Source organism: Alosa alosa, chromosome 23 (genome assembly GCF_017589495.1).
Source record: "Alosa alosa isolate M-15738 ecotype Scorff River chromosome 23, AALO_Geno_1.1, whole genome shotgun sequence".
Taxonomy (NCBI): Eukaryota; Metazoa; Chordata; class Actinopteri; order Clupeiformes; family Clupeidae; genus Alosa; species Alosa alosa.
This window is the reverse complement of record NC_063211.1, coordinates 24,329,920-24,353,649: the sequence shown is the minus strand read 5'-3', so window position 1 is coordinate 24,353,649 and position 23,730 is coordinate 24,329,920. Positions and strand designations below refer to the sequence as shown.

Sequence of the window (23,730 nt, the reverse complement as noted above, 5' to 3'; positions counted from 1 at the left end):
ATGCTTAAAAGCCCACTGTAATGAGTATTGATGTGCAGATGTCATCTAAAATAAGAATGGAAAGTTGCACAACTAGCAGAAAGGAAACTCATATGTCATCCAAAGATATTCACTCAAATGGAAATGGAGATAATGCACAATTAGCTTCTTCTCTTTAATCAGCTCATCTCTCAGATTTATGTATCAGACAGGAAAATCGTTTTTAGTTCTAGTTTTTAAATTTTATGCGTGCCCTAAATCTACATTCACGTCTCTACCTTGAAACACCTAATTGTACATTTTACTTCATTCTTAAGCCCTCTTTTTTATCATAAGAGGAAGATTGTCTGCCACAAGACAATTGTACTGGATACCATTTAAAGTGCAATATTTATAACATCTGTTATTAGTGTTGGTCAATAATACTTCTACTGATGTCTTACATGATTCATAAACACAAATGTAATTTCTTCATTACAACTGTTAAACTGTTAAAAGTATCGCTGCTTCCAATTCACTTACAGTAATGATCAGTATCCTATGCACATCCAGTAAGAGGTGTTCCTCGACCCCCTGCGAGGAAGAGTCAGGTTAGTGAGACTGACGCACACCAAAGCGTGGGTTGTGGGACGGCCCCTCTCCATCCGCGCGTCCAGAGAGCCAAATAAAAGCGCCTTCCAGCTATTCACTCGACCTAATACGGCTGCAGTCTGGTGGAGGTTGAGGAGCCAAGAGAAGGCAGCAGGGGGATAAACCGGGGCCACCATTTGACAAAGCCTCCATTACATTCTTTCCTCCGGTCCAGCACATTTGAACAGAAATAGTGGAGAGTAAATTCAAGTAAACGAAGTCACTTATAAATTGAAGAAAATGACGAGGGGTCCTGTGACAGGACTATTGGTGGCGCTGTGCATAGGCACAGCGGTCCATTGTCTGCCCAAGACTTCGGAACGAGCAAAAAGAACGACCCAGCAACAAGTTATCCCCGAGATGGATGACCCGTCGACCGTTCCCTACTCCTCATGTAAGTTGGTCTGTGTTATGTGAGAATCCGTGAAAGACATAATAACCATTGGCATCCGAGTGTAATTTAGGCAGATTCAGGATTCTTAAAATTAGCATAGCCTACATTTAATATGTAGATTGTTGTATATTATGCAGTTGTAGATCTTAATGTAACACAATTGTCTATAGTAATTCGAATTTAATTAGCCTTTTTGTGTCGTACGTAGGCTATCCAAATGAGCATTGGTTATGAAGCTAATCGCTGTACTATTCAAGCTCGTCCGAATAAACGGTGAAGACGTTTATTGTGTGCATTCACCTTTTCCCTATAGCCCAATGCACGGATAGCGGTCGTGTTTATAGATTAAACGACCAATGGGAGCGGACATATCTGGGCAGCACACTGCTCTGCACTTGTGAGGGTGCTGCAGGAATTAAATGCGTATCCAAGCCCGCAGGTGAGGCAACCTGTATGTCCTGCTGTAGCCCGTCCGTGTTCATCTCACATTTCAGAAACCCACAAAAAAAAAACATTACACTGAAAATAGTTACGAATGAAAAATATAACACAGTTGTGATAGCTGGATAGTATGTAATTGAAAGACATGCAAATTGGACGTTTTAAAAGTCAGATGTTTTTTCTTTTAAGTAATTCCTGGGTAAACCCAGCCCGATCTGCCGGCGATTTCATAAAAGATTGAGCTTGGTCTGGTGATAGCCAGACTAGAAATGTCCCCCTCCTGTTATAAATACTCTCATTTGGATGACTAACCATGACCTTGTGTGTTTCATTTGTTTGGATAAGTTTAAAAGCTCTGCATAGATTGTTGTATATTATGCAGTTGTAGATCTTAATGTAACACAATTGTCTATAGTAATTCGAATTTAATTAGCCTTTTTGTGTCGTACGTAGGCTATTCAAATGAGCATTGGTTATGAAGCTAATCGCTGTACTATTCAAGCTCGTCCGAATAAACGGTGAAGAAGTTTATTGTGTGCATTCACCTTTTCCCTATAGCCCAATGCACGGATAGCGGTCGTGTTTATAGATTAAACGACCAATGGGAGCGGACATATCTGGGCAGCACACTGCTCTGCACTTGTGAGGGTGCTGCAGGAATTAAATGCGTATCCAAGCCCGCAGGTGAGGCAACCTATATGTCCTGCTGTAGCCCGTCCGTGTTCATCTCACCTCCGCTAATTATTTGTGGTCATCGTCTCGCCTTCTAACTCACACTCACTACATACATTGATGAAATGACTTACTTTACCGTGGTGAAACATGATTGGGGGGCTAATTTCTCATTTCAGTCATTGATATTAATTTAGAGGTCTTCACACTGGAGCACGAACTAATTGGGGGAATGAGTGTATTTGTGCGCTCCACTGCGGTGGGTGCGCGCTACAATTCCGTATGGGATCCGTACGTAATATACGTACGTAACGTACGTTAAATGTGCGTATGCCGTCTGATCTATCTTCCTATGCCCCCTGCAGCTGAAGAGACTTGTTATGACAAAATTAACATGCGGACTTACCAAGTCGGAGAGACGTACGAGCGTCCCAAGGATGGCATGATCTGGGACTGCACATGTATCGGTTCCGGAAGGGGCAAAATCAGCTGCACAATAGCCAGTGAGTTCTACAACCATTTTGGTTACTTGTTGCATACAGTGGGGTTGAAGGATATGCTATTAACGAGTATTGACGCTTCTCAGACCGTTGCCATGAAGGAGGGAACTCGTATAAGATTGGTGACACTTGGAGAAGGCCACACGACACTGGAAACTACATGCTGGAGTGCGTTTGCCTCGGCAATGGAAAGGGAGAATGGACCTGCAAACCAGTGGGTGAGCCATACTTTCAAACAATTCTGCTTTGAGTGAATAACTGCACCCAAATTGTGAAGCAAACTCAACAGAAGGACTAAAGTTCACCAGGTTTTTCTCCGAGGTAAGCAATTCGCCATTGCCGAACAAATATTAGGCTACAGGACAGTGATTCACAGCAAACCAAGTTCAAGTTGTCAAACAAATGTGTTGGTCCAGTTGTCTTTTTAGTCTCTGGTTGAACATTGATTTGACTGCAGTAACGGTAATGTACAGTATGTGACACTACCCCTGTGTCAACAAACCTGTAGCCCACAAGTGATAAATTGAAATGCTAACAGATTTTCAATATTTGGTCATCCTGTTCTGGGACCGTTTTCAGTGTGAGTTTGTTACTGGAACTCTAAACCTCTGGTTATTCTACAGCGGAACGTTGCTATGACAATGCTGCGGGATCCTCCTATGTGGTTGGTGAGACTTGGGAAAAACCTTACCAGGGCTGGATGGTAGTGGACTGCACTTGCCTCGGAGAGGGCAACGGCCGCATCACCTGCACTTCCAGAAGTAAGACTCAGATCCAGTGATTTTCCATCTGATTGGTTGATCCACAGCTGCCATCATTTTTGCATGTAGAATTTTCAATTCCAGTCCAGTGACATCTGATCTCAGAGCAGTCAGAGAGAAAATATGAATGAGGTCAGGTCTCCCCCCACTCTCTCCCCAAAACCACAGGCTCTTAAATGTGAGGTGGTGCTGTGCTGTGCTCAAGCAGCAGGGCGATCCTGTTTCTCATCAAGTTGTTATATGCTATTACAGCCTAACCCCAGTGGGCAAATGCAGCTCTCCACCTGGGCTGGGGGAACAGACCCCCTTTCATAGAGCAAAACCACTGGGTCAGAATGGCCTTTTAAGGCCTGGAGTCTGTCTCCTTGGCTTGACAATACATAGACATAAAATAGTATAATAGTCAGTCAGTCTATTTATAGAGTATAGATAGTGGTGTGCCTTCTAAGCCTCTGTTTCAGAAGCGTTTGAAAAACAGTGGTTGTTAGTTGAAGTTAAATGGGTCAAATTCTTGACGAGAACAGCAATCAAATGCATTGTGTTGACACAATACTATAGCCAGGTCCCTTGCATTATCCTGCAAGCATGCAGGTGTTACGCCCTTGTGACATCATCAGCACAGCTGTATGAGGCTGGAGCGTGAAGTGGAAAATGACAGCATGGACGCTGAACGATTATCATTATCGGAGGAGAGGAGAGGGAGAGGAGACGCCATTAAGTGCATGGCAAGCTTCCTAAAACCGTTCCTGTTTGCAGCTGTAAACGTCATGTTCTGATAGTTAAATCTGGAAAGACTGGAGGCAGAAAAGAAAAGGGAAAAAGGCTTTCAATGGGGCCTTGAACATGAGTTAAAATGAGTGAAAATATGTTTATTTGAAATAGTTTTGCAATTTTAATAATACATTTGTATTTGCTGTAACTACAGCTTCAACATCTCATCACATTTTGGAAATTCTAGAGACATTTCATCTTCTTGACATCATGAAATGTAACCGTGATGCAATTATTAGTGTTGTGTCCTGATTAAGATTGGCAACGTCCTCTCTGTTTGCTCAGACCGTTGCAATGACCAGGACACAAAAACCTCCTACCGCATCGGAGACACCTGGACCAAGACAGATGCCCGTGGACACACCCTGCAGTGTCTGTGCACTGGAAATGGCCGCGGCGAGTGGAAGTGTGAGAGGCACACCACTGGTCAAGCTACCGGTGAGTTCCAGACACTTTGGGAACGCAATCTAATCAGACAAACCCTCCACAATGGCTGTCAGAGCTGTTTAGTCGGGTCCGTTATCCCAACAGTAGGTTTCAAACAGTGTGGTTTCTGACACTGTATACTGTTATGCTAACTGTAACCTTACTTAGCTTACTGACCTTACTTACTCTAACTGATAATGCTTCTTTCCTCCTCGTGTCTGTCGCTCATCTGGCTCAGCTGGCACAGTGACCCGAGTGGGCCCAGTCGTGTACCAGCCCAACGCCCTGCCTGAAGTTCCCATCGAGGGCACATGCACATCCCAGTCGGGGGTCACCTACTCCGTGGGCATGCGCTGGATCAGGACCCAGGGCAGCAAGCAGATGCTGTGCACGTGCCTGGGCAACGGAGTCAGCTGTGAGGAGTGGGGTAGGTGCTGCATAGGAGAGAGACAAGGAAGCCTGGGAAATGTAGTATTAAGCAGTCAAAATGTCCTTGGCAGTTTAGGGAAAATATGGGAAACATAAGTGTGTTGTAGTCAAGGAGGATTCTTCCTCATAAAGTAATGTAGTTAAGTAGTATAGTAGTAATTTACTATAGTAGCATGATATACATATCACTTTTGGTGTCTGAAGTGAAGATTTTCACCAAGGGAGACAAGAAGCGGTGAGTTTCTTTTCTAGGACGCCATTTTGAAAGTGTCTCCCTCTTGTGTGCCTTGTTATTTCACAGAGGGCCAGTCTCAAGTGTACGGCGGGAACTCGGACGGTAAGCCCTGCGCCTTCCCCTTCGTGTTCAATGGAAGGACCTACTACTCGTGCACCTCTGAGGGCCGCTCTGACGGTCAGCTGTGGTGCAGCACCTCCTCCGACTACGACACCGATGCCCAGTACTCCTTCTGCACTGAGAAGACAGGTGAGGACCTCTACTGAATTACCTACAGAAACCAGACTGCCTTCGTACAGTAATGGTGTTGACTTCAAGCAACGGATATAAAAATAAAGAATGATCTCATGACATGTTATCAGGTTCTAACTTCACTTCTATGGCACTGTTCTTCAATTCAATAACACAGAAATGGATTCTTTGTCTTACACCGTCGTGATCAGACATGATCGGTTCATCTGCTGTATTAAGCATGGATAGAAAGGTTTGTTATGCTGATAAGCTATATGTTGCCATCTTGTCTTCCAGCTGTGGTGGCCACCCGTCGGGGGTAACTCCAACGGCGCTCTCTGCCAGTTCCCCTTCATCTACAACGGCCGAAACTACACCGACTGCACTGCGGACGGCCGCCGCGACGGCATGAAGTGGTGCGGCACCACCACCAATTACGACGGCGAGCAGAAGTTTGGGTTCTGTCCCATGGCTGGTGAGTCATGCCTTCCATCTGTGGCTGAGTATGAGTGACTGTGACCTTTCTGCTGTGTGATTTAGAGGTGATGCCAGTAGCCTAAATGCTAAGAACTAGTTGGTTGATTTCCTATGAAATGAACTGCCAAAAGGTATGTTTTTGTAGCTAAAATGCTAATTATGGATTGGACAGGAATTTCCTTTAAGAATAACCTCAGGACTTGTTAAATGATGCCATTTGCCATTTTTAAAATGGTGCTATTCATTCATTTCTAGTCACTAAGCAGCCAGTGCATAAAAATGGTTGGTGAGTCAAATCCCATTGAAAGACATATCCAAAAGCAATTCACAAACCAATTGCTGTTGTATTTTTATTGCTGTTTACAGTTCTGTAACAGTTCTGTAGCTCTGATGAATGCTTAAAGGCTGTGGAGTAGACCCTACCAGTGCAGTGGATGGCCAGTCTGCGCAGTTTGCATGCTTTTTAATGGGGTTTTCAGTGACAGGGCGGCCCTGACCGTAAAGGCAGCTGAGTGTCACGGCCAGGGATATGAGCTCAGACCCACGCAGCCATTAAAGCCAGTGGGCCTGTTTAAGAGCCTGTAATGATTCACCTTAACGAGCGTTTGATTTGTGGTAGCGCTGGAGTCCTGAGGGATGCCAACTCTTTAGGACGCTGCACACACACATACACACACACACACACACACACACACACACACACACACACACACGCACACACACACACACACACACACACACACACACACACACACACTCTGGCTCTGTTCCAGATAGACAAGGCTCCTAGTTCACATGTTATATACACAGGAGTAACATTGGTAATAAGGTAGTTTGACACTCACACTTTCACAATGTCAATGTCATGCAAATGCATACAACCAAATCATCATGTATTTAATAACTATATTTAACTTTGACATTGGCTCAGTGGACATACATACTCAGAATATCAGAGCCTTTGCACATTATTACAGCTTAATGTGACTAGCAACAAAGTTTAGCACATGAACTCAGACATTGATTTCCCCTCACATTTTTGCACTTCTGGTTAGACGCAAACTGCATTTTGTTGTCTTTGTACTTGCACTCTGCACAATGACAATAAAGTTGAATCTAATCTAATCTAATCCGAATCTAATCTTGAATTTCCCCTTGACTTGAATTTCCCCTTGAGGATCAATAAAGTATCCATCTATGGTAACACTTTATTTTAATGTGTCGTTGTTACAGTGTACCTACCTAATTAGGTACAGTGGTACAACCTGTGTAACAACATGTACTATCAGATACTATCATTGTACTTTCATTACGTATTTGTGGGTACCTACATATAGTTGTTACATTGTAATACTGAGTGCTTTTACAAAACTTTGCCAATTTGCCTAAATTTTCATCAGAGGCAAAGAGCTGACCTGAGACCTGCTGGATGGGGTAAATCTGGTCATGATAGATTTGATATACAAAGCATGCTTAGCTCCAGTCAAGGCCTCATTGTCTTCAGTGTACATGTAACAGCTGTGCTGCTACAATCTTGTTACTCTGGTACAGTGGAATAAACCTATTAATTGTACCAGTTAATTACTTACATGTACATATGACATGTATGTTATGTCTTCAATGTCTTGGAACAGGTCTACTAATTCACTACATCAAAGACACAACATACATGTCATATGTACAAGGTTGTTGGCAGCACAGCTGTTACATGTACACTGAAGACAATGAGGCCTTTACTGGAGCTAAGAATGGTTTGTCTATCAAATCTATCATGACCAGATTTACCCCATCCAGCAGGTCTCAGGTCAGCTCTTTGCCTCTGATGAAAATTTAGGCAAATTGGCAAAGTTTTGTAAAAGCACTCAGTATTACAATGTAACAACTATATGTAGGTACCCACAAATACATAATGAAAGTACAATGATAGTACCTGATAGTACATGTTGTTACACATGTTGTACCACTGTACCTAATTAGGTAGGTACACTGTAACAGTGACACATTAAAATAAAGTGTTACCCTATCTATCTATCTATCTATCTATCTATCTATCTATCTATCTATCTATCTATCTAATCTAATCTAATGTGAAGGGTAGCTAGCTACTTTTGTATCTTCCAGTTTAACCTTTGACAGCTTGTCAGTCATTTCACTGGTATTACCCCTATTGGTCCAAACTTCTGAAATGTTGCCACTTGTGCGATGGTTTTATGGCCTGCAACAAGCATACCAAGAATACAAACTTGCACATTTTTATGAAGAATTCCATCTTTTGCTAAATTTATACATTTACCCTTTTACACTTTATCGCACACTTTTGAAATCTAATGTGGCATCTAATAAAGGCTAAATTGGAGACTGTGTGCAGCATGTCTTTCTTATTGACATTGTTGAACACTCTGAAGCTGAATTGAGTGGTGTCGCTCCACAGCCCACGAGGAGGTGTGCACCACCAGCGATGGCATCATGTACCGCATGGGCGACGAGTGGGACAAGCGCCACGACGTCCTGGGTCACATGATGCGCTGCACGTGTCTGGGCAATGGCCGCGGTGAATGGAGCTGCACGGCCTACTCTCAGCTCAGAGGTACTTTCACCCATACTCCTATATTTATGTATATGTAAATATAAAATCAGGTTTATAGGCCAAGTATACTTACGTATACAAGGAATTTGGTCTCTGCAGTTTTCCCACCCGTGAATTAGTGAACACACAGAGCACACAGCGAACACACAGTGAGGTCAAGCACACAATGAGCACACAGTGAGGTGAAGCACACACTAACTAACTAAGTTTAACTTATAGCACCAATACTTTCTTATACAGTAACTGTATGTTGACTTGTTGTGCACTTGTTCACTTACTATGGGGAAATATTCAGACTTATTCATTTAATTGCAATTGTTCTTGCGCTCTTCAGTTGTTGCCTTTCAACTTCTGTGATTGGAAGTGTGGAATGCTATGCATCTCATTTATATAATCTATTACTGATAATTCTACTGTAAGCTGGCCAGTAATGCTGTTTTCTGTTGATCGTCTCCCATCCAGATCAGTGCATTGTTGACAGCAACACTTATGACGTGAACCAGCAGTTCAGCAAGCGCCACAATGAAGGTTACATGATGAACTGCACCTGCTTTGGCCAGGGGAGGGGCCGTTGGAAGTGCGATGCCATCGGTACGTAGATCACCTAACACACACACACACACACACACACACACACACACACACACAGACTTAAAATATGTGTTTTCTAGCGGCTAGGCTGCTTGTTATTCTTCTGCATTTCTTGGCTAGGCTGAGTCTGAGTACACAGCAGCCGTGAGGTTTGTTGTACTTGATTTTGAGACCACAATTTCCTCCAATTCACTGGCTCAGTGAAGGAGAATGAGAGGAAATCGGCCTGTTCTGCCTGTTCTGTCTGGTTGCATTTGCGTTTGGGAAACTGCATGGGGAATGGGGAAGGATGTAGCCTGGCGAGCCAGACCCACATTAAAATGTAGGGTCTGGGCACTCACCGTTCGCAGTGATCAGTCCGAGGGGCAGGATAATCAGTTGTCTTTCAAATTCCCTCTGCACGCAATAGGACGCAATAGGATATTTGTTTTCAAGTAGCAGGGAATTCAAGCCAAACGTTGCAACTCTGCCATCAATCATTATGTTAAGCCCACCAAACGACTCTATACACGATTTCAATGTCCTGATTAAGTTTCGATTTCTGGAGCTCACAAGCCATCGGAGAGTTGCTAGACTAGCCCTGTTTTTACATTTGCTGCCGCTAGGGGCGCGTCTAGATTTCTAGGCTAGGAAGGATGTGGTGGCTCTAGGCCAAAGAAAAAACACCTTATCCCCTTGGCCACACCCATAGACATGCAAAAGCGTAAAGATAAACACACACACACACACACACACACACACACACACACACACAAACAAACACCAAGATGCTATGGAACACATATATAAACATTAAGTCATAATACCATGACATAACCTTGTACCCTCTGTAATTACATCCAGAACCACATCTAGAACAAAATGTTCTAGATTCTTATTCACTTGGCTATTTCTCTCTTCAAACCCAGACCAGTGTCAGGAGCCTGAGACCAAAGTCTACTACCAGATCGGAGACTCCTGGGACAAAGTCATGCATGGAGCTCGTTACAGGTGCTCCTGCCATGGCAACGGCCTCGGAGAGCACGCCTGTGAACCTCTGCAGTCAGGTGAGAACATCGCTTTGCTTTTTCAGGATTTGCTTGTCTGATAGCCCCGCAAACATACAAATATGTTTGAAAGCTACTGACTGGGGGACAAAGCTTGTTGTGGCTAGGCTGAGAGACAGTAATGGAAGGCAAAAAAAGGATTTTCTGTGAGTCATGCAATGTTTATTTTTCTCCAGGACGTTCTCCTTTCACACTAGCTAAACCCCAGCCCCTTCATTACATGCTATTCAGGGGTGTTTTGAATTGAAATGGGGGTTACCATCAACCCTGTGTGTGTGTGTGTGTGTGTGTCAGGGTGCCGTACTTTGATGTTAACCAGATGGAGTTGGGTGTGCGTCGATAGCAGCTCCCACATCTCTAGCTCCAGTGCAAGCATATTAGCAAAGTAAAAATAAACTAAAATAAAATTCATATGACTGGCCTGGACACTTTTTGAGGAATTTTACTGGTTTAGGATTAATTTAGGCCATACCTTAGAGAAGGTCTATCCTCTCTAACTCTAACAGGAAGTCTCTGTAATATAATTGTAATGAATCCCCCATCCAGCACTAGTGTGGAAGGTGTGAGATATCTCTCAGACCAGGGGCTTGTGTCAAAGAAGCCTTGTGGCTTGAGCAAATTGCCAACAGCTGCTCCCCGGGCCAGTCTGGGACAAAAGGAGATTTAAGGACAGCAAAACATCAAGTCCTGGTGTGAGATTTAACACAGGGATCAGACCGGGATGGTCTCCTCTCTTGGGTTGCGAATTGAGCCGAATCAAAAAAAGCTCCTCCGCGGCGCTGACTCAAGCTCATTCCCTTCCTGGGCTCGTCTTGCCGGGTCAAAATGTTCTTCCAACTGGAATTTTTTCCCCCTCCTGTTATTTATTTATTTTTCATTTGAAGGGTAATTTTATTCTGCACACCTTAGTGTGCTAGTGCACATTCCATCATCCCAGCATTTAGACTAGAGCTCTGCACATTCATACTTTCAAGTGGCCTGAACTACAATACACTTGAAAATGACTAACATGATATACACAATTTTTATATGGCATATGTGATTACCAGAGTAGTTGGTGCTTAAGGTTGGTTCAGTATTAGGATCAGCCATCAGTGTAATTTTACAGCAGGCTATTAGTTTAAGGACACTTCATATAAATCGGAGCTCAAGCACTGTATACAAGCCTCTTGCATTTCCAAATCCTGCAGAGTGTAGTACATACGTGTGAAATGTAAACAAACCTCCTGTGTACTACAAGGCTAATCTCCTGTTCCATCAGGTGGCCAGGGGCCAGTGAGGGTGATCATCACAGAGGCCGGCACGCAGCCCGACTCCCACCCCATCCAGTGGAACCCACCCCCCTCAGCACACATCATCCAGTACATCCTCAAGTGGAGAGTGGTGAGTGCCTCTCCCTCCACTACTGTTGGTCACGTGTGTATACAAATGATTAATTTGTTATTTGCATTATAGGCCTAGATAATAAGATAGATCTATCTAACCCTAAGATTGATATTTGGAGAAAGAATGTTGAGTTTTACAACTTTTACACATTTCAGTGTGTTTGTATTTCCAGTATACACGCCACTTTCTGTTAATTAAAAAACTTAGTAGGCAAAGACATGATCTTTTACATAGACTCTCCAAACATTAACTGGAAAGTTTGCGCAAGGCAAGGGAACAGGACAGAATTGGCTCCAGCCAAGCACACACAAACAGGCTGAAGTCCTTGAACTTGAGGGTGGCATGCACGGTAAACATGCTTTATGGTCATGACAGAGTGTCCATTTGAGGTCAGCCGTCCCCAACAGTTCCAACACACTTTCCTGTATTAATTGAATGTTTCGTGTTTGCACGTTAAAATTGGAAATCGTGCAGTAAAGATGTGAATGGTCCTTTGAGCTCTCTCGCTCTGAAGGGCTGTTTAAGTTAAGTCAAAATGTAGGAAATGCTTCGGGTAATTGCGCTCAAGCACACGGACTCTGAAGTGGTCGGTGTGTGATTTCACGGGCAGGTTTTCCCTCAGTAACACCTCTGGTTGTTTATTTGCATAGTCCAAGGGGAATGGCCATAGGTCTCCTGCACTCGTTTTTTCTGTCTGACTCTTTCATCCTCTCTTTTCTCACTCTGTAACATCTGCTGTAGTCTGTCTCCCACTCTCTCTCTCTCTCTCTCTCTTTCTTTTCCTCCTCCCCATGGTTATGAAAGGTGTGTTTTTTTCTCCTCTTGAATGCCAGCATGAAAGTTTCCACCTCTGCGATGCCAAGAGGACCATTAAAGCTCTCCTTGCAAAAAAAAGCATAATTTTATATGACCTCACCCCATTGGCATGTAAACATAATAAAGTTGTGTGTTGTTTCACCATCTTTACCAGTTTTACCAATGAGCATCTGTAATTGTATGTCAAGGCAGCCAATTTCGCCCATAGCACAGAGCAGACTGTTTTATTAGTCATTTGATTTATAATACTATTATATATTTTTGTAATGATTTGGCCCTTTATTGAGAGGACAGGGAATAATAGACTTGCAATGAGTAGGAGAGAGATTTGGAATGTGGAGGGGGCACATGAGTCCTGATCAGATCTGACCATGGGTCTTCGTGGGCACTCCAGTTGTGTTGTATGGAACGCCGATTCTGCTCCCCTACACTGTGTGCTCTCTAGAGTTGTTGATACCTGGACCACTATGTTGTTGTCTACAGAAAAACACCCACAGGCCATGGAGGGAGGCTAAGATCCCCGGACACCTGAACTCGTACACCATCTCTGGCCTGAAGCCCGGCCTCACCTACGAGGGTCAGCTCCTCAGCATCCTGCGGCAGGGAGGCCGCGAGGTCACCCGCTTCGACTTCACCACCACCTACGGCACCTGTGAGTAGTCCATTTCACTCCTGTCCATCACTCCCCCTCCTGTCCACAGCTCTCTTCTCCTCCCCTCTATACTGATGATGGGTGTTGTCCTGCTCCAGTTGCCTCTCCTCACACTAAACCCACTCATCTTCGTCCTTCTCAACATTGCTCTCATCGCAACATAGCCTTTTCTCTCCTCTTCTGTCCTCACCTTTCTTGTCTTCTTATTTCATCTTTCACTTCTTCTCTTTCCTCACTCTCCTCTTTCCTCTCTTCTTCTTGCCTATCTATCCTTTCCTTCCTTTTCTGTGGTCGGGTCTTGTCTCTTCATCATTGCACCTCCCCCCCTCACCACTTCTTCTCTCCTTCTCCAGTGAACACGGCTGAGGGAGAGACCAGACAACCAACCTCTCCAGATGTGGTGGACATCTCGGAGTCCGTGACTGAGATCACCTCCAACAGCTTCGTCATCTCCTGGGTCTCTGCCTCCGACACCATCTCTGGCTTCAGGGTGGAGTATGAGCTCACGGAGGACGGCTCCACACCCATGACTCTCGGTAGGTGGTGCTTCCTAATGCTAAGTTGTTTTCAACAAACAGCAACAACAACAACAATATACCTCAGCTGTGTCTGTTTGTAAATGTTAACTCGTACATTTAGTTAGCTTAAAGTTGAATATGACAATCTCTTATATATACAATATATTATATATACAATCTCTTGCCTCATAGTATGCCTCATGGACTGCATGTGACCTTAAAGTTAGACAGGCAAGTGTACGGTGAGGAACAGTCTGAGATGCATTGCCACTGAGTGAAAAAGTCGTTAATAACGATATAACTGATATCGTTCCATCTGCAGACCTCCCCAACACACAGAACTCAGTGACCATCAACGACCTTCTGCCTGGTCGCCGTTACAACGTGCGTGTGCATGAGATCTCGCCCGGGGGTGAACCCACTCTCATCCTCACCACCACCCAGACCACCGGTGAGTCTACGCCCAGCCATATGACGTCGACATCTGGCAAACATCAAAACACATCTTTGTTCCAGTCATGTTGCAGAACTCTTACTAGAAACCGGTGTTTTGAGCTAGGATGAATTATCCGAGAGATTTGTTGGAGAGCTTGTGCTGGCTATGTCTTCGGGGGGAGAGCTGCTGGATCATAGTGAACTGCTCAGATTATGAGGTTGCATTACTGACTGTTGGCTCTCACACCTGTACAGCTCCTGATGCCCCAGCTGAGCACTCTATCAATGACGTTGGAGAGACGGCCATTGTCATCAGCTGGACCAAGCCCCAAGCTCCTATCACTGGTATGTAGCCTACAACTTTCGCCCTTGCCGGATGCAGTTAGATAAACAGAAAGGCTCTTTGTTGTCTCAGTCTGTGCAGCTGTACACCGTCTCTTTGAATTCTTTGTTTGCACATTAGACACAAATTGTTATTGAAACTGATGAGTGAGAAAAATAATTTAACTAGTAGTTTTATTGTTTTCACATTAAGGCTCTTAGAAAACATGTTTGGATGAGGGGAATGCAAAGCAAGTGTGAAAATAATGAATCATTCTGTGTTTTTGTTTGTGTGTGTGTGTTAAAGGTTACCGTGTGGTCTACAAACCATCCATTGAGGGATTCACACCATCCACTGAGCTAACCCTTCCCGACGACGCTACCAGGGTGACCCTGGGTGACCTTTTGCCCGGTGTCCTGTACAACATCAGCATCTATGCTGTCGAGGACGACATGGAGAGCGAGCCTGTGTTCGTTCAGGTGACCACTGCTGGAGAGCCCACTTCTGGTAAGCCACCATTTTCACAGACTTTACACTTAACTGCTACAAACTAGATATTCTGTAACAATGACTCATTCAATTCAATGGAGAGCGAGGTTTGTAGTTTATCTTACTTACTGAATTACATGCACATATTTACCTACTTAGTTACACCCATACAAACTTATACACTCAATGAATTAGACTTATTTACTTTAACATTTTACTTTTTAGAGGCACATTGCGGATGCCATAGCAGTGACTAAAAGACTTTGACCTTCTGTTTTGGAAACGGTCTGGAAAGGCCATCAGCATGGTGGCCCTAAAGTGAAAAAAACACTTACAAATTATGAAAACATCTACGTCAATTCCAACTTTAGGAAATGCTGCGAATGCATTAAACACAACCAAATATGCAAACGCACTGCAAATACAGAAACACTGCAATATCACTGCATTCAGGAGCCACCGTACTTAGGGATTAGGGCTGCACTTGAAGTGTACACATTGTAACAAATTAGTGAATGAAGCCCAGTTCTGAATACTTTACTTGGAGGAACCTTTTGGATGGAAGGCGCCTAGCTTTCTCCCTGTAGCAGATTAGCTCTGGAAAGGTTTATGTAAGAGCTCTGTGACATTATGAAAGTGCGGCTTGCAGTGGGAGATTTAGTGCGAGTCCAGGGCCAGGACATCCTTATAGGGACAGGTTGGAGAGTTGAGCTCTTACTTTCTACTGAATCCTGCCAGCTGGCTTCTTCTTGCTGTATCAATGTTTATATGAACTTCCTCTTTCTTTCTCTCATTCTTCCTCACCATTTGTCTATTTCTTTTCCTCTTTGCTCTATGTTGACATGTTTTCTTTCTTTCTTTCATTTTCTGTCTATATTCTGCCTTATTCTCTTTCTTCCTTTCTTTCTTTCTTTTTTTCTCTCAATCACCAATATTCTCCTATGCTGTTTCCTTTTCATTTATTTTGTGTTTTCTTCTTATCCCTTATTTCTGTTAGCCTCACAACTGCTCTGTGGTGTTCTACACAGACATTTGCTTTCACCCATTATTCTCTCATCACTCATTACTACTTCCTGTCTACAGAGGAAGTGCAGGCTCCCACAGACCTCCAGTTCTTTGACGTGTCTGACATGAAGATCTCCATCACATGGACGGGTCCCCCGACCGAGGTGTCCGGATACCGCGTGGCCTTTACCCCTGTTAGCCCTGACGGCACTACCCAGAGGCCTCTGCAGTTGCCCGTTACCCACAATGCTTATGCCGAGATCACTCACCTGCAGCCCGGCACGATCTATCGCTTCTTCATCTACACCATCAATGGAGGAGTGGAGAGCCAGCCACTGGTTGGAGAGCAGGCCACAAGTGAGCAGTCACACACACACACACACACACACACACACACTCTATTTTTATCAGACAGTTACTCACACATTAAACACAAGTATACTCTTTTGACACACACACGCACCTATACCCACACAAAACAAACACGCACACACACACACACACACACACACACACACACACACACACACACACACACACACACACAGACTTAAAATATGTGTTTTCTAGCGGCTAGGCTGCTTGTTATTCTTCTGCATTTCTTGGCTAGGCTGAGTCTGAGTACACAGCAGCCGTGAGGTTTGTTGTACTTGATTTCGAGACCACAATTTCCTCCAATTCACTGGCTCAGTGAAGGAGAATGAGAGGAAATCGGCCTGTTCTGCCTGTTCTGTCTGGTCGCATTTGCGTTTGCATCACACACACACACACATTACACACACACACACACACATTATAGCACTATATACTCTTCAGTGCCCTCCTCTAAGCCCCTTGACTGTCTGCCTGCCCCTCCAGAGCCTGATTCCCCCACCAGCCTGCGCTTCGACGACATCACCGAGAAGAGTGCCCTGCTCATCTGGTCCGCCCCACGTGCCACCGTCACGGGCTACCGGCTCTTCCTGACCATCGAGGGCTCCAGCCCCAAGCAGCAGCGCATCCCCAGCGACGTGACCCAGTACCGGCTGTCCAACCTGAAGCCCGACACCGACTACACGGTGCGCCTGCACTCGGAGCAGGGCAACACTCTCAGCGAGGGCGTGGAGAGCATCTTCAGCACCAGTGAGTAGCACCATTCAGATCTTACGACGTTTCAGACTATCTGAAATCTTGAATCATCTTCAGATTGTGTTCAAGCATTGCTTTCCCATCTACCATATCAGTATTTCTCTTTTGAGATTACTCTTAGACATTATTGCAATTTGGCTAAGACACCCCTTTTCTCTCTTTTTAGTCCATTTTCTCCTATACATTTCTTGTTTTTAGCAATTATTCTATTCATACATAAAACATAAATAGAGTTGTAATATTTGTGTATTTGTGTATCAGTGCACCCCCCCCCCACACACACCACACACACACACACACACACACACTCTCTCTTTCTGCCATCTCCCTAAAACCTCCCTTTTTCTGTAGCCAGCCTGCTCGTCTCAGAGAATGTGTTATGGGGGTGCAATGTGTGGAAAGTGGAGATGCTTGTGGGTTCACACCCCTCTCTTTTTAGACTTCAGACGCGACCACAAGTCCTCTCACCCCTCCCCTCTCCACACCCCTCTCTCTCCTCATTGGAATGAGAGATGAAGCCACTGCATAGATGTCATTTGTTCACTCATTTTCCTTTCATTTGTTTTTCATGCATCCCTCCATCATTCCTTTACTCCTCGCCTAACTCTACCTGCTCTCTCTATCTCTCTCACTTAGTATCAGTAATTCGGCAGTAAGATACTGATCTGAGACCTGTAGAATTAATGAGTCATGAAACAATGTTTAGATTATCTCTGGGAGTTGGACACTGTGCTGATTAGTTGAAGATCATATTTTGTTAATGGCCTCTTTCTTCACCTCTCCCTCAGCCCAAGCCATGGGTAACGCCCCCCGCTTCAACACTGATGTCACCGACACCTCCATCATCATCACTTGGACTCCCAAGCCCCGGTTCAGTTACAGGGTAAGAATTAATAAATCACCTTTCACATCAAAACACACTTCAGTTACAGGGTAAGAACTCAGACTTCACATCTAATCCATATGCTCCTCATTACCATGGAATATCTTGATTTTTGTGTGATGATGTGATATAAAATGTTACAAAATAATGTATATATAATTAATACATCATACTACCATACATCTTAATTAAAAGAAAAACACTCACAGCTCTCACTCACTCTGCACTCAAACACTCACAGCTCTGCAAAAAAAAATACATAGACACCATTTTGCATATGGAAAAACCTGTGCATAAAATTGTGCTATGCAAAAACATCACCACACAACTATATTGTCAATAACACTATAGCACTGCCCTACTCAACAGTATTTGATACTTCATGGATCAATTAGCCAGGAAACCTTGTATCCTAGTGTTGTGGGTTACAGAAAGTCCCTATAGGGTGTGTTTTGAGATCCTGTTGAAAGGGACTTTTTTGAAAGAATCCTCAAAAGCCTGCTTGTCCTAACCTTTGAAATACCACATGTCAGATGTGAGGGCTCGTTCCCTGCCACAAACACCCATCTTCTTGATAAAAACCCCTGCCCTCCCCTGACCTGTGAACTCTCCCCCTCTCTCAGCTGTCAGTGAGGCCGAGCCTGGGCGGAGAGGCTCCCAGAGATGTGACCTCTGACATTGGCAGCATCATCATCTCTGGCCTGACCCCAGGGACTGAGTACATCACCAGTGTCCAGCCCATTGTCAACGGCCGCAACCACGGCAACCCAATCACCAGCAAAGTGACCACCCGTAAGTGGGCCACTGAGCCCAGCCAATCAGACCACTCTCGCCTTTTTGGTCATTTTTTTTCTCCATTTGTTAACTCTCCTGTCAATGATTTATTTTTAGATTCATTTTGTTATGCACAGCAAAGACAAGACAACTACTACTTACTAGATGGATCTTTTTTTATAAACCCAAAGAAAGTGAAGAGTCAAATTAGACTTTCAAATTCTAGATACAGTTGTATCACTATTTGAGGTGCATGTTAGTGAGCAGATGACTTCAGGTATTTCTCAAGCCCTTGACTCCTTTCTCCTATGTCTCTCTCCCCAGCTCTATCGCCACCAACTGACCTCAACCTGGTTTCAAACCCAGACAATGGCGACCTCACTGTGAAGTGGGTTGCCTCCAAAACACCTGGTAAATATTTACCCTCCTGTCCCTTGGCCTTTAGGCCACTGTGTTTGAGATCAACAGGACTATGGCCCCTTGAATGTGTGTGTGCGTGTTTGTGTGTGTGTGTGTGTGTGTACAAATGCATGTAAGAAATGTAGGGAGTGTGTTATTTGTGAGTTTGTGTGTGTGTGTGTTTGTGTGTGTGTGTGTGTGTGTGTGTGTGTGTGTGTGTGTATGAGTGATATGGAGTGTAAGTGTATACGTTTGTGTATCTATGTGTGTCTCAGTGGATCAGTGGCCAAAGCCACATCGCTCACACATGGATGACTTTTCTCGTGTCATGATAAAAAGATGCATTCATATTTGCAGGCCAAACCAGAGCAAACATGTCCATTTTGAAGTGTTTGCTAAGAACCTAAATTGTAAATGTAAATACTGGGTGTGTTTCATGGTTTTGGCCCTCACCTAGAACACTTTCACACTCTTGTCATTTTTCTCTTCTTCTTCTTCTTCTTCTTCTTCTTCTTCTTTCCCTCTCTTCTCTTTTCTTCCCCTCTCCTCTCCTTTCTTCTCCTCTCCCTCCTTCCCCACCCACAGACCTCACCGGCTACCGAGTGACGTGCAACCCGACCAACGGGCAGCGTGGGAACACTCTGGAGGAGAACGTGAGGCCTGATCAGAACTCCTGCGTCCTGGAGAACCTGAGCCCAGGGGTGGAGTACAACGTGAGCGTCTTCGCCATCAAAGACCAGATGGAGAGCGAGCCTGTCTCCACCACCGTCACCCAAGGTAGGCCTGACCTGGGATCAGCTTATTTTCTGGATCACGATGCCTTTCTCTGTCATGGTCACATAAGGTAGGCCTGATTGGGGAACAGTCTTTCAGAGGTGGCCTGTGTTCGCCACTGTTACCCACGCTAGGTTGTCCTGAATGGGACATTCAGCCATATAGAGTCAAGTTATGTTTTTCAACTACAGAGATGAAGCTGATTAGTGTGGCTGGCAGACTCGTGGAGTCGTCATGGAACCATATCAAATATTTTGGCTCTGTCGTCGCCTCCGCCCCTTGCCCTGATTTCACCGTTCCCCCGCCAGGTTCGCCATTTCTTCAACATCGCCCCCGGGAAACATGTCATAAAAGCAGAGCCATAAAGCCAAGGCGGTCTATAAAGAGTCACACTCTCTCTCTCTCTCTCTCTCTCTCTCTCTCTCTCTCTCACTCAAACACAAACAGAAACCCCCCACACACACACACACACACACACACACACAGGGTAACTGCCTGTGTGTCTGGAACATGTCGAAAACCCGTTAGCCAGGAAACCTCGCATCATAGCTCTACACTAAAAACAGGCTCTCTGTTTCCTCTCAGCCCTACCCTGCGATAAACCCATCTCAGTAGAACACCACTAACACCAAACTGCACACTTGACCTTCCTCCCAAAACCCAAACGTGACTGAAGACCGAACTTGGTTCACCATCTCTGGGTCTCCCTCTATTTAATTCCGCCTGCTCTTTTTCACTTGGGATCTGTGTGGAATGGGTTTGTCATAATTCGCACAATAGCACCCCACATGAATTAAAATGGAACTAACCCACTTGTGATGGTTGAGTCTGGTCCTGCTAACCAATGGAAAGCATACGTGTTGTCACTGGTCCTTGGCCTCATCAGCAGCATGCTGTTTTTTACTCAGAGAAATTGACATGATTGCTGAAATTGAATCCGACCCCCAATAGACTTTTAGTCGTGGGCTTGAAAGCACATTGAAAACAATGGTCATATTTTGCAGAATAATCTTAGCATGTTGACCATTGGTGCTCTTTAAGCTGTGGGCATTGCTTTTTGGTATCACTACATGTTCAGCATGGCTTCTTAAAATCACTGGATGGTTACTTGTCCTACTTGCTTTTAATGCAATGACAATTCAAATGGCGCCAAACATTCAAAGCTTTGGCTGATGTAATGTCTTGAATCTGTATGTTCTTACTGTTGTGATTTAATTCCACTTGAATATAATATCATCAATGTTTCTGCATGTGTTATGTTACTTCATAATTAATATCACATAATTCTCACCCAACATCTAATTTGCTTGATGGGTTCTGTAATTGCTAATTTGACGTCATCATGGCTTGTCTGTTTGTCTTGTTCCCCCCCCCCCCCCACCCCACCTCTCCCTCACGTTTCCAAACTGCTTCCACGTTAACCCCTCGGTCTAGATGTACCCCAGCTAAGTGATGTGAACTTCGTCAATGTCACTGACACCACTATCGGACTGAGGTGGACCCCTCTTAACCTGCCGACCGTAACGGGCTATCACATTAAGGTGACGGCGTCCGGCGAGAGCGTGCCCCTTCTTGAGGACATGCTCGAGCCGACCGCCGACTATTACACGGTGCACGGCCTGGAACCGGGCATTGACTATGACATCAGCATTACCGCGGTAACGGAGGGAGGAGAGGGCGAACCGTCAACCATCACCCAGCAAACAAGGCCCAGAACTGGTGAATGAGTTCTCCCAGTTTAAAACAGTAACTTAGAACTGATAGAGATAATGTCATTTAGCCATTTAGCTGATAGTGGCAGTCTATGATATTCATTGTATTACAGTTGCATTCAACCTTTGATACTTTACATCCAGTAACTGCTGTTTAGTCTCAGCGTAGTGTCCTCTAGCTTTGCAAACTGGTTTCCTCTCATTACCCCCTTCACTAGACATGAGAAGTCTGAATCCTCTCAAATGTACTATGCCAGACACAAGAAGGCTATGCTAGGTAGGTTTGTTGATGCTGGGAAGTTTGCACAAATGCTTTTATCCCCAGATTGTTTCAGACACGGGAGTCTCATCCCTTGTTATATCAGATGAAATCTAATCCCACTTTGCTTTGGTTTGGGACACCTACACTGGAGACCTATACACTAACGCTCATAAAACCGCTCTTCCTGATGTAGCTGTCCCTGCACCCACAAACCTGCATTTCGACGAGGTCGGAGCAGACACAATGCGAGTGTCCTGGAACATCCCCAGATCCACTGATATCTCTCGCTCGGTCATCCGCTACCAGCCCATCGAGGACAGCAACGTCCAGGAGGTCAACGTTGGGAGGACCACGGAATCCTTTGTCCTGCAGAGTAAGATCGAGATCAGACCTCAACCCACAATCCCAGAGATTGACATTTCAAAATGCACTCCACATATTTCGACTATATGTTATAATGTGTTGTTGCTGTAATGCACATGTAGGAAAAAAACAGGACACTTGCTTTTCAGTGAATAATTTGTTGACATTTTTGCTAATCACTCAGACCTGCAGCCAAACACCGAGTACATGGTGAGCGTGGTGTGTGTGTATGACGACCATGAGAGCCAACCCGTCAGGGGCACCCAGAGAACAAGTGAGTGTTACTTGCATATATGTTTTATTGAAAGAGTGATTGGAAAAGCTTATATTTGTGTCAGTGCATCAATTAAATTCATTCTTCCATGTGGTGGTAAAAAAAACCCCATAACAAACCCATAGAAACCCATAGCTTTTTCATTTATCTCATTTATTTTTCTGTCAAGCATGTAGGATTAACTTGTGACTTGATGTGTATTCCTTTTTTGACTGTTATAAATTCATTCTTACACCCTATCTCTTCTCCTCTCCTCCTCTTCCTCCTCCTCCTCCTCCTCCTCCTCTCTTCTCTCCTTCATCAGTCCTGGACTCTCCCACTAACCTGGACTTCTCCGAGATCGCCTCCAACGCTTTCACCGTCCACTGGACCGCTCCCCTGGCTCGCATCAATGGCTACCGCCTGCGCTACCAGCCCACCAACGGCGGCCGTGCAAAGGATGAGCGCCTGCCCCCCACCAGGACCCAGTTCACCCTCACCAACCTCCAGCCAGAGACCGAGTACGACATACACATCTACGCCATCAGCGGCCGCGATGAGAGCCGACCCCTGCAAGGACGCCAAGCCACCGGTACACCTGTCTCTCTTAGTCTGTGACCAATCCATAGCATTTCCATAAAAGGAAAATTACGCAAACCCCCCAAAGAGCTTGACTTGTACAGATCCAAATGTCCAAATAAAGTAGATCAATGTGTGGCCACAAATGCAAAGGACAAGGTTTGGGTTGAAAGTGCTATATCACCACATCTCTCTAAAACCTCTTAATTTATATGAGATTGGATTGGATTGGATTACAACAAAAACTAAAACAACACTTTACATGATAAAGCTCTTTTGTAGGTTCTCAAAGTGTTTTACAGTGAAGGGGGAACCTCACTACCACCACCACCAATGTGGAACAGCCACCCTTAGATTAGATTAGATTTTATTTTAACCTCCAAATCATGTAATCATGTAACATGCAATTGTATTCGCCTCTCCAGTCACCGAGGCCCCCACCAATCTTGAGGTGACCGGCTCCACCCCCAACAGCATCACCATCAGCTGGGACCACCCCCCAGTGACCGTGCGCTACTACAGAATCACACATGGAGAGTCAGGTACTGTTACTCACGTCACTCCCCACATCTGACCAGTGCTCTTATGAAGCTCAGACGATCATCTCAGAGCTCAGAGCATAAATCAGCAAATCTTTCAGTAGCCACAAGACTATGTTTGCTCATGATTAATTCTCAAGGTCATGGGTAGCCTTGGAACCAGATAAATCTGAGTACATTAAATTTGTTTGGTTATAGTGATCTGATAAAAATGTATTTGCTTGATTGTACTGTATCGGGTTTGTCCACTGGCATCTGTGATTGATTTCCT

At 44.6% G+C, this 23,730-nt stretch overlaps 1 protein-coding gene across 1 annotated transcript in view; it reads left to right on the top strand.

The window, feature by feature from the left end:
- Positions 1 to 668: 668 nt before the first annotated feature.
- The window catches only part of fn1b (fibronectin 1b), a 34,721-nt gene continuing 11,659 nt past the window's right edge, over positions 669 to 23,730 (top strand). The window contains 31 exon segments of the mRNA XM_048235304.1: positions 669 to 1,003; positions 1,317 to 1,442; positions 2,003 to 2,128; positions 2,482 to 2,619; positions 2,703 to 2,834; positions 3,240 to 3,377; positions 4,434 to 4,586; positions 4,813 to 5,001; positions 5,305 to 5,487; positions 5,767 to 5,783; positions 5,785 to 5,944; positions 8,378 to 8,533; positions 8,996 to 9,124; positions 10,033 to 10,170; positions 11,432 to 11,553; positions 12,856 to 13,024; positions 13,378 to 13,560; positions 13,865 to 13,993; positions 14,233 to 14,322; positions 14,606 to 14,806; positions 15,872 to 16,150; positions 16,652 to 16,915; positions 17,710 to 17,804; positions 18,428 to 18,596; positions 18,903 to 18,989; positions 19,563 to 19,754; positions 21,186 to 21,470; positions 21,919 to 22,098; positions 22,273 to 22,362; positions 22,667 to 22,933; positions 23,346 to 23,462. Coding sequence (XP_048091261.1) covers positions 850 to 1,003; positions 1,317 to 1,442; positions 2,003 to 2,128; positions 2,482 to 2,619; positions 2,703 to 2,834; positions 3,240 to 3,377; positions 4,434 to 4,586; positions 4,813 to 5,001; positions 5,305 to 5,487; positions 5,767 to 5,783; positions 5,785 to 5,944; positions 8,378 to 8,533; positions 8,996 to 9,124; positions 10,033 to 10,170; positions 11,432 to 11,553; positions 12,856 to 13,024; positions 13,378 to 13,560; positions 13,865 to 13,993; positions 14,233 to 14,322; positions 14,606 to 14,806; positions 15,872 to 16,150; positions 16,652 to 16,915; positions 17,710 to 17,804; positions 18,428 to 18,596; positions 18,903 to 18,989; positions 19,563 to 19,754; positions 21,186 to 21,470; positions 21,919 to 22,098; positions 22,273 to 22,362; positions 22,667 to 22,933; positions 23,346 to 23,462 — 4,858 coding nt within the window. The 5' untranslated portion in view covers positions 669 to 849.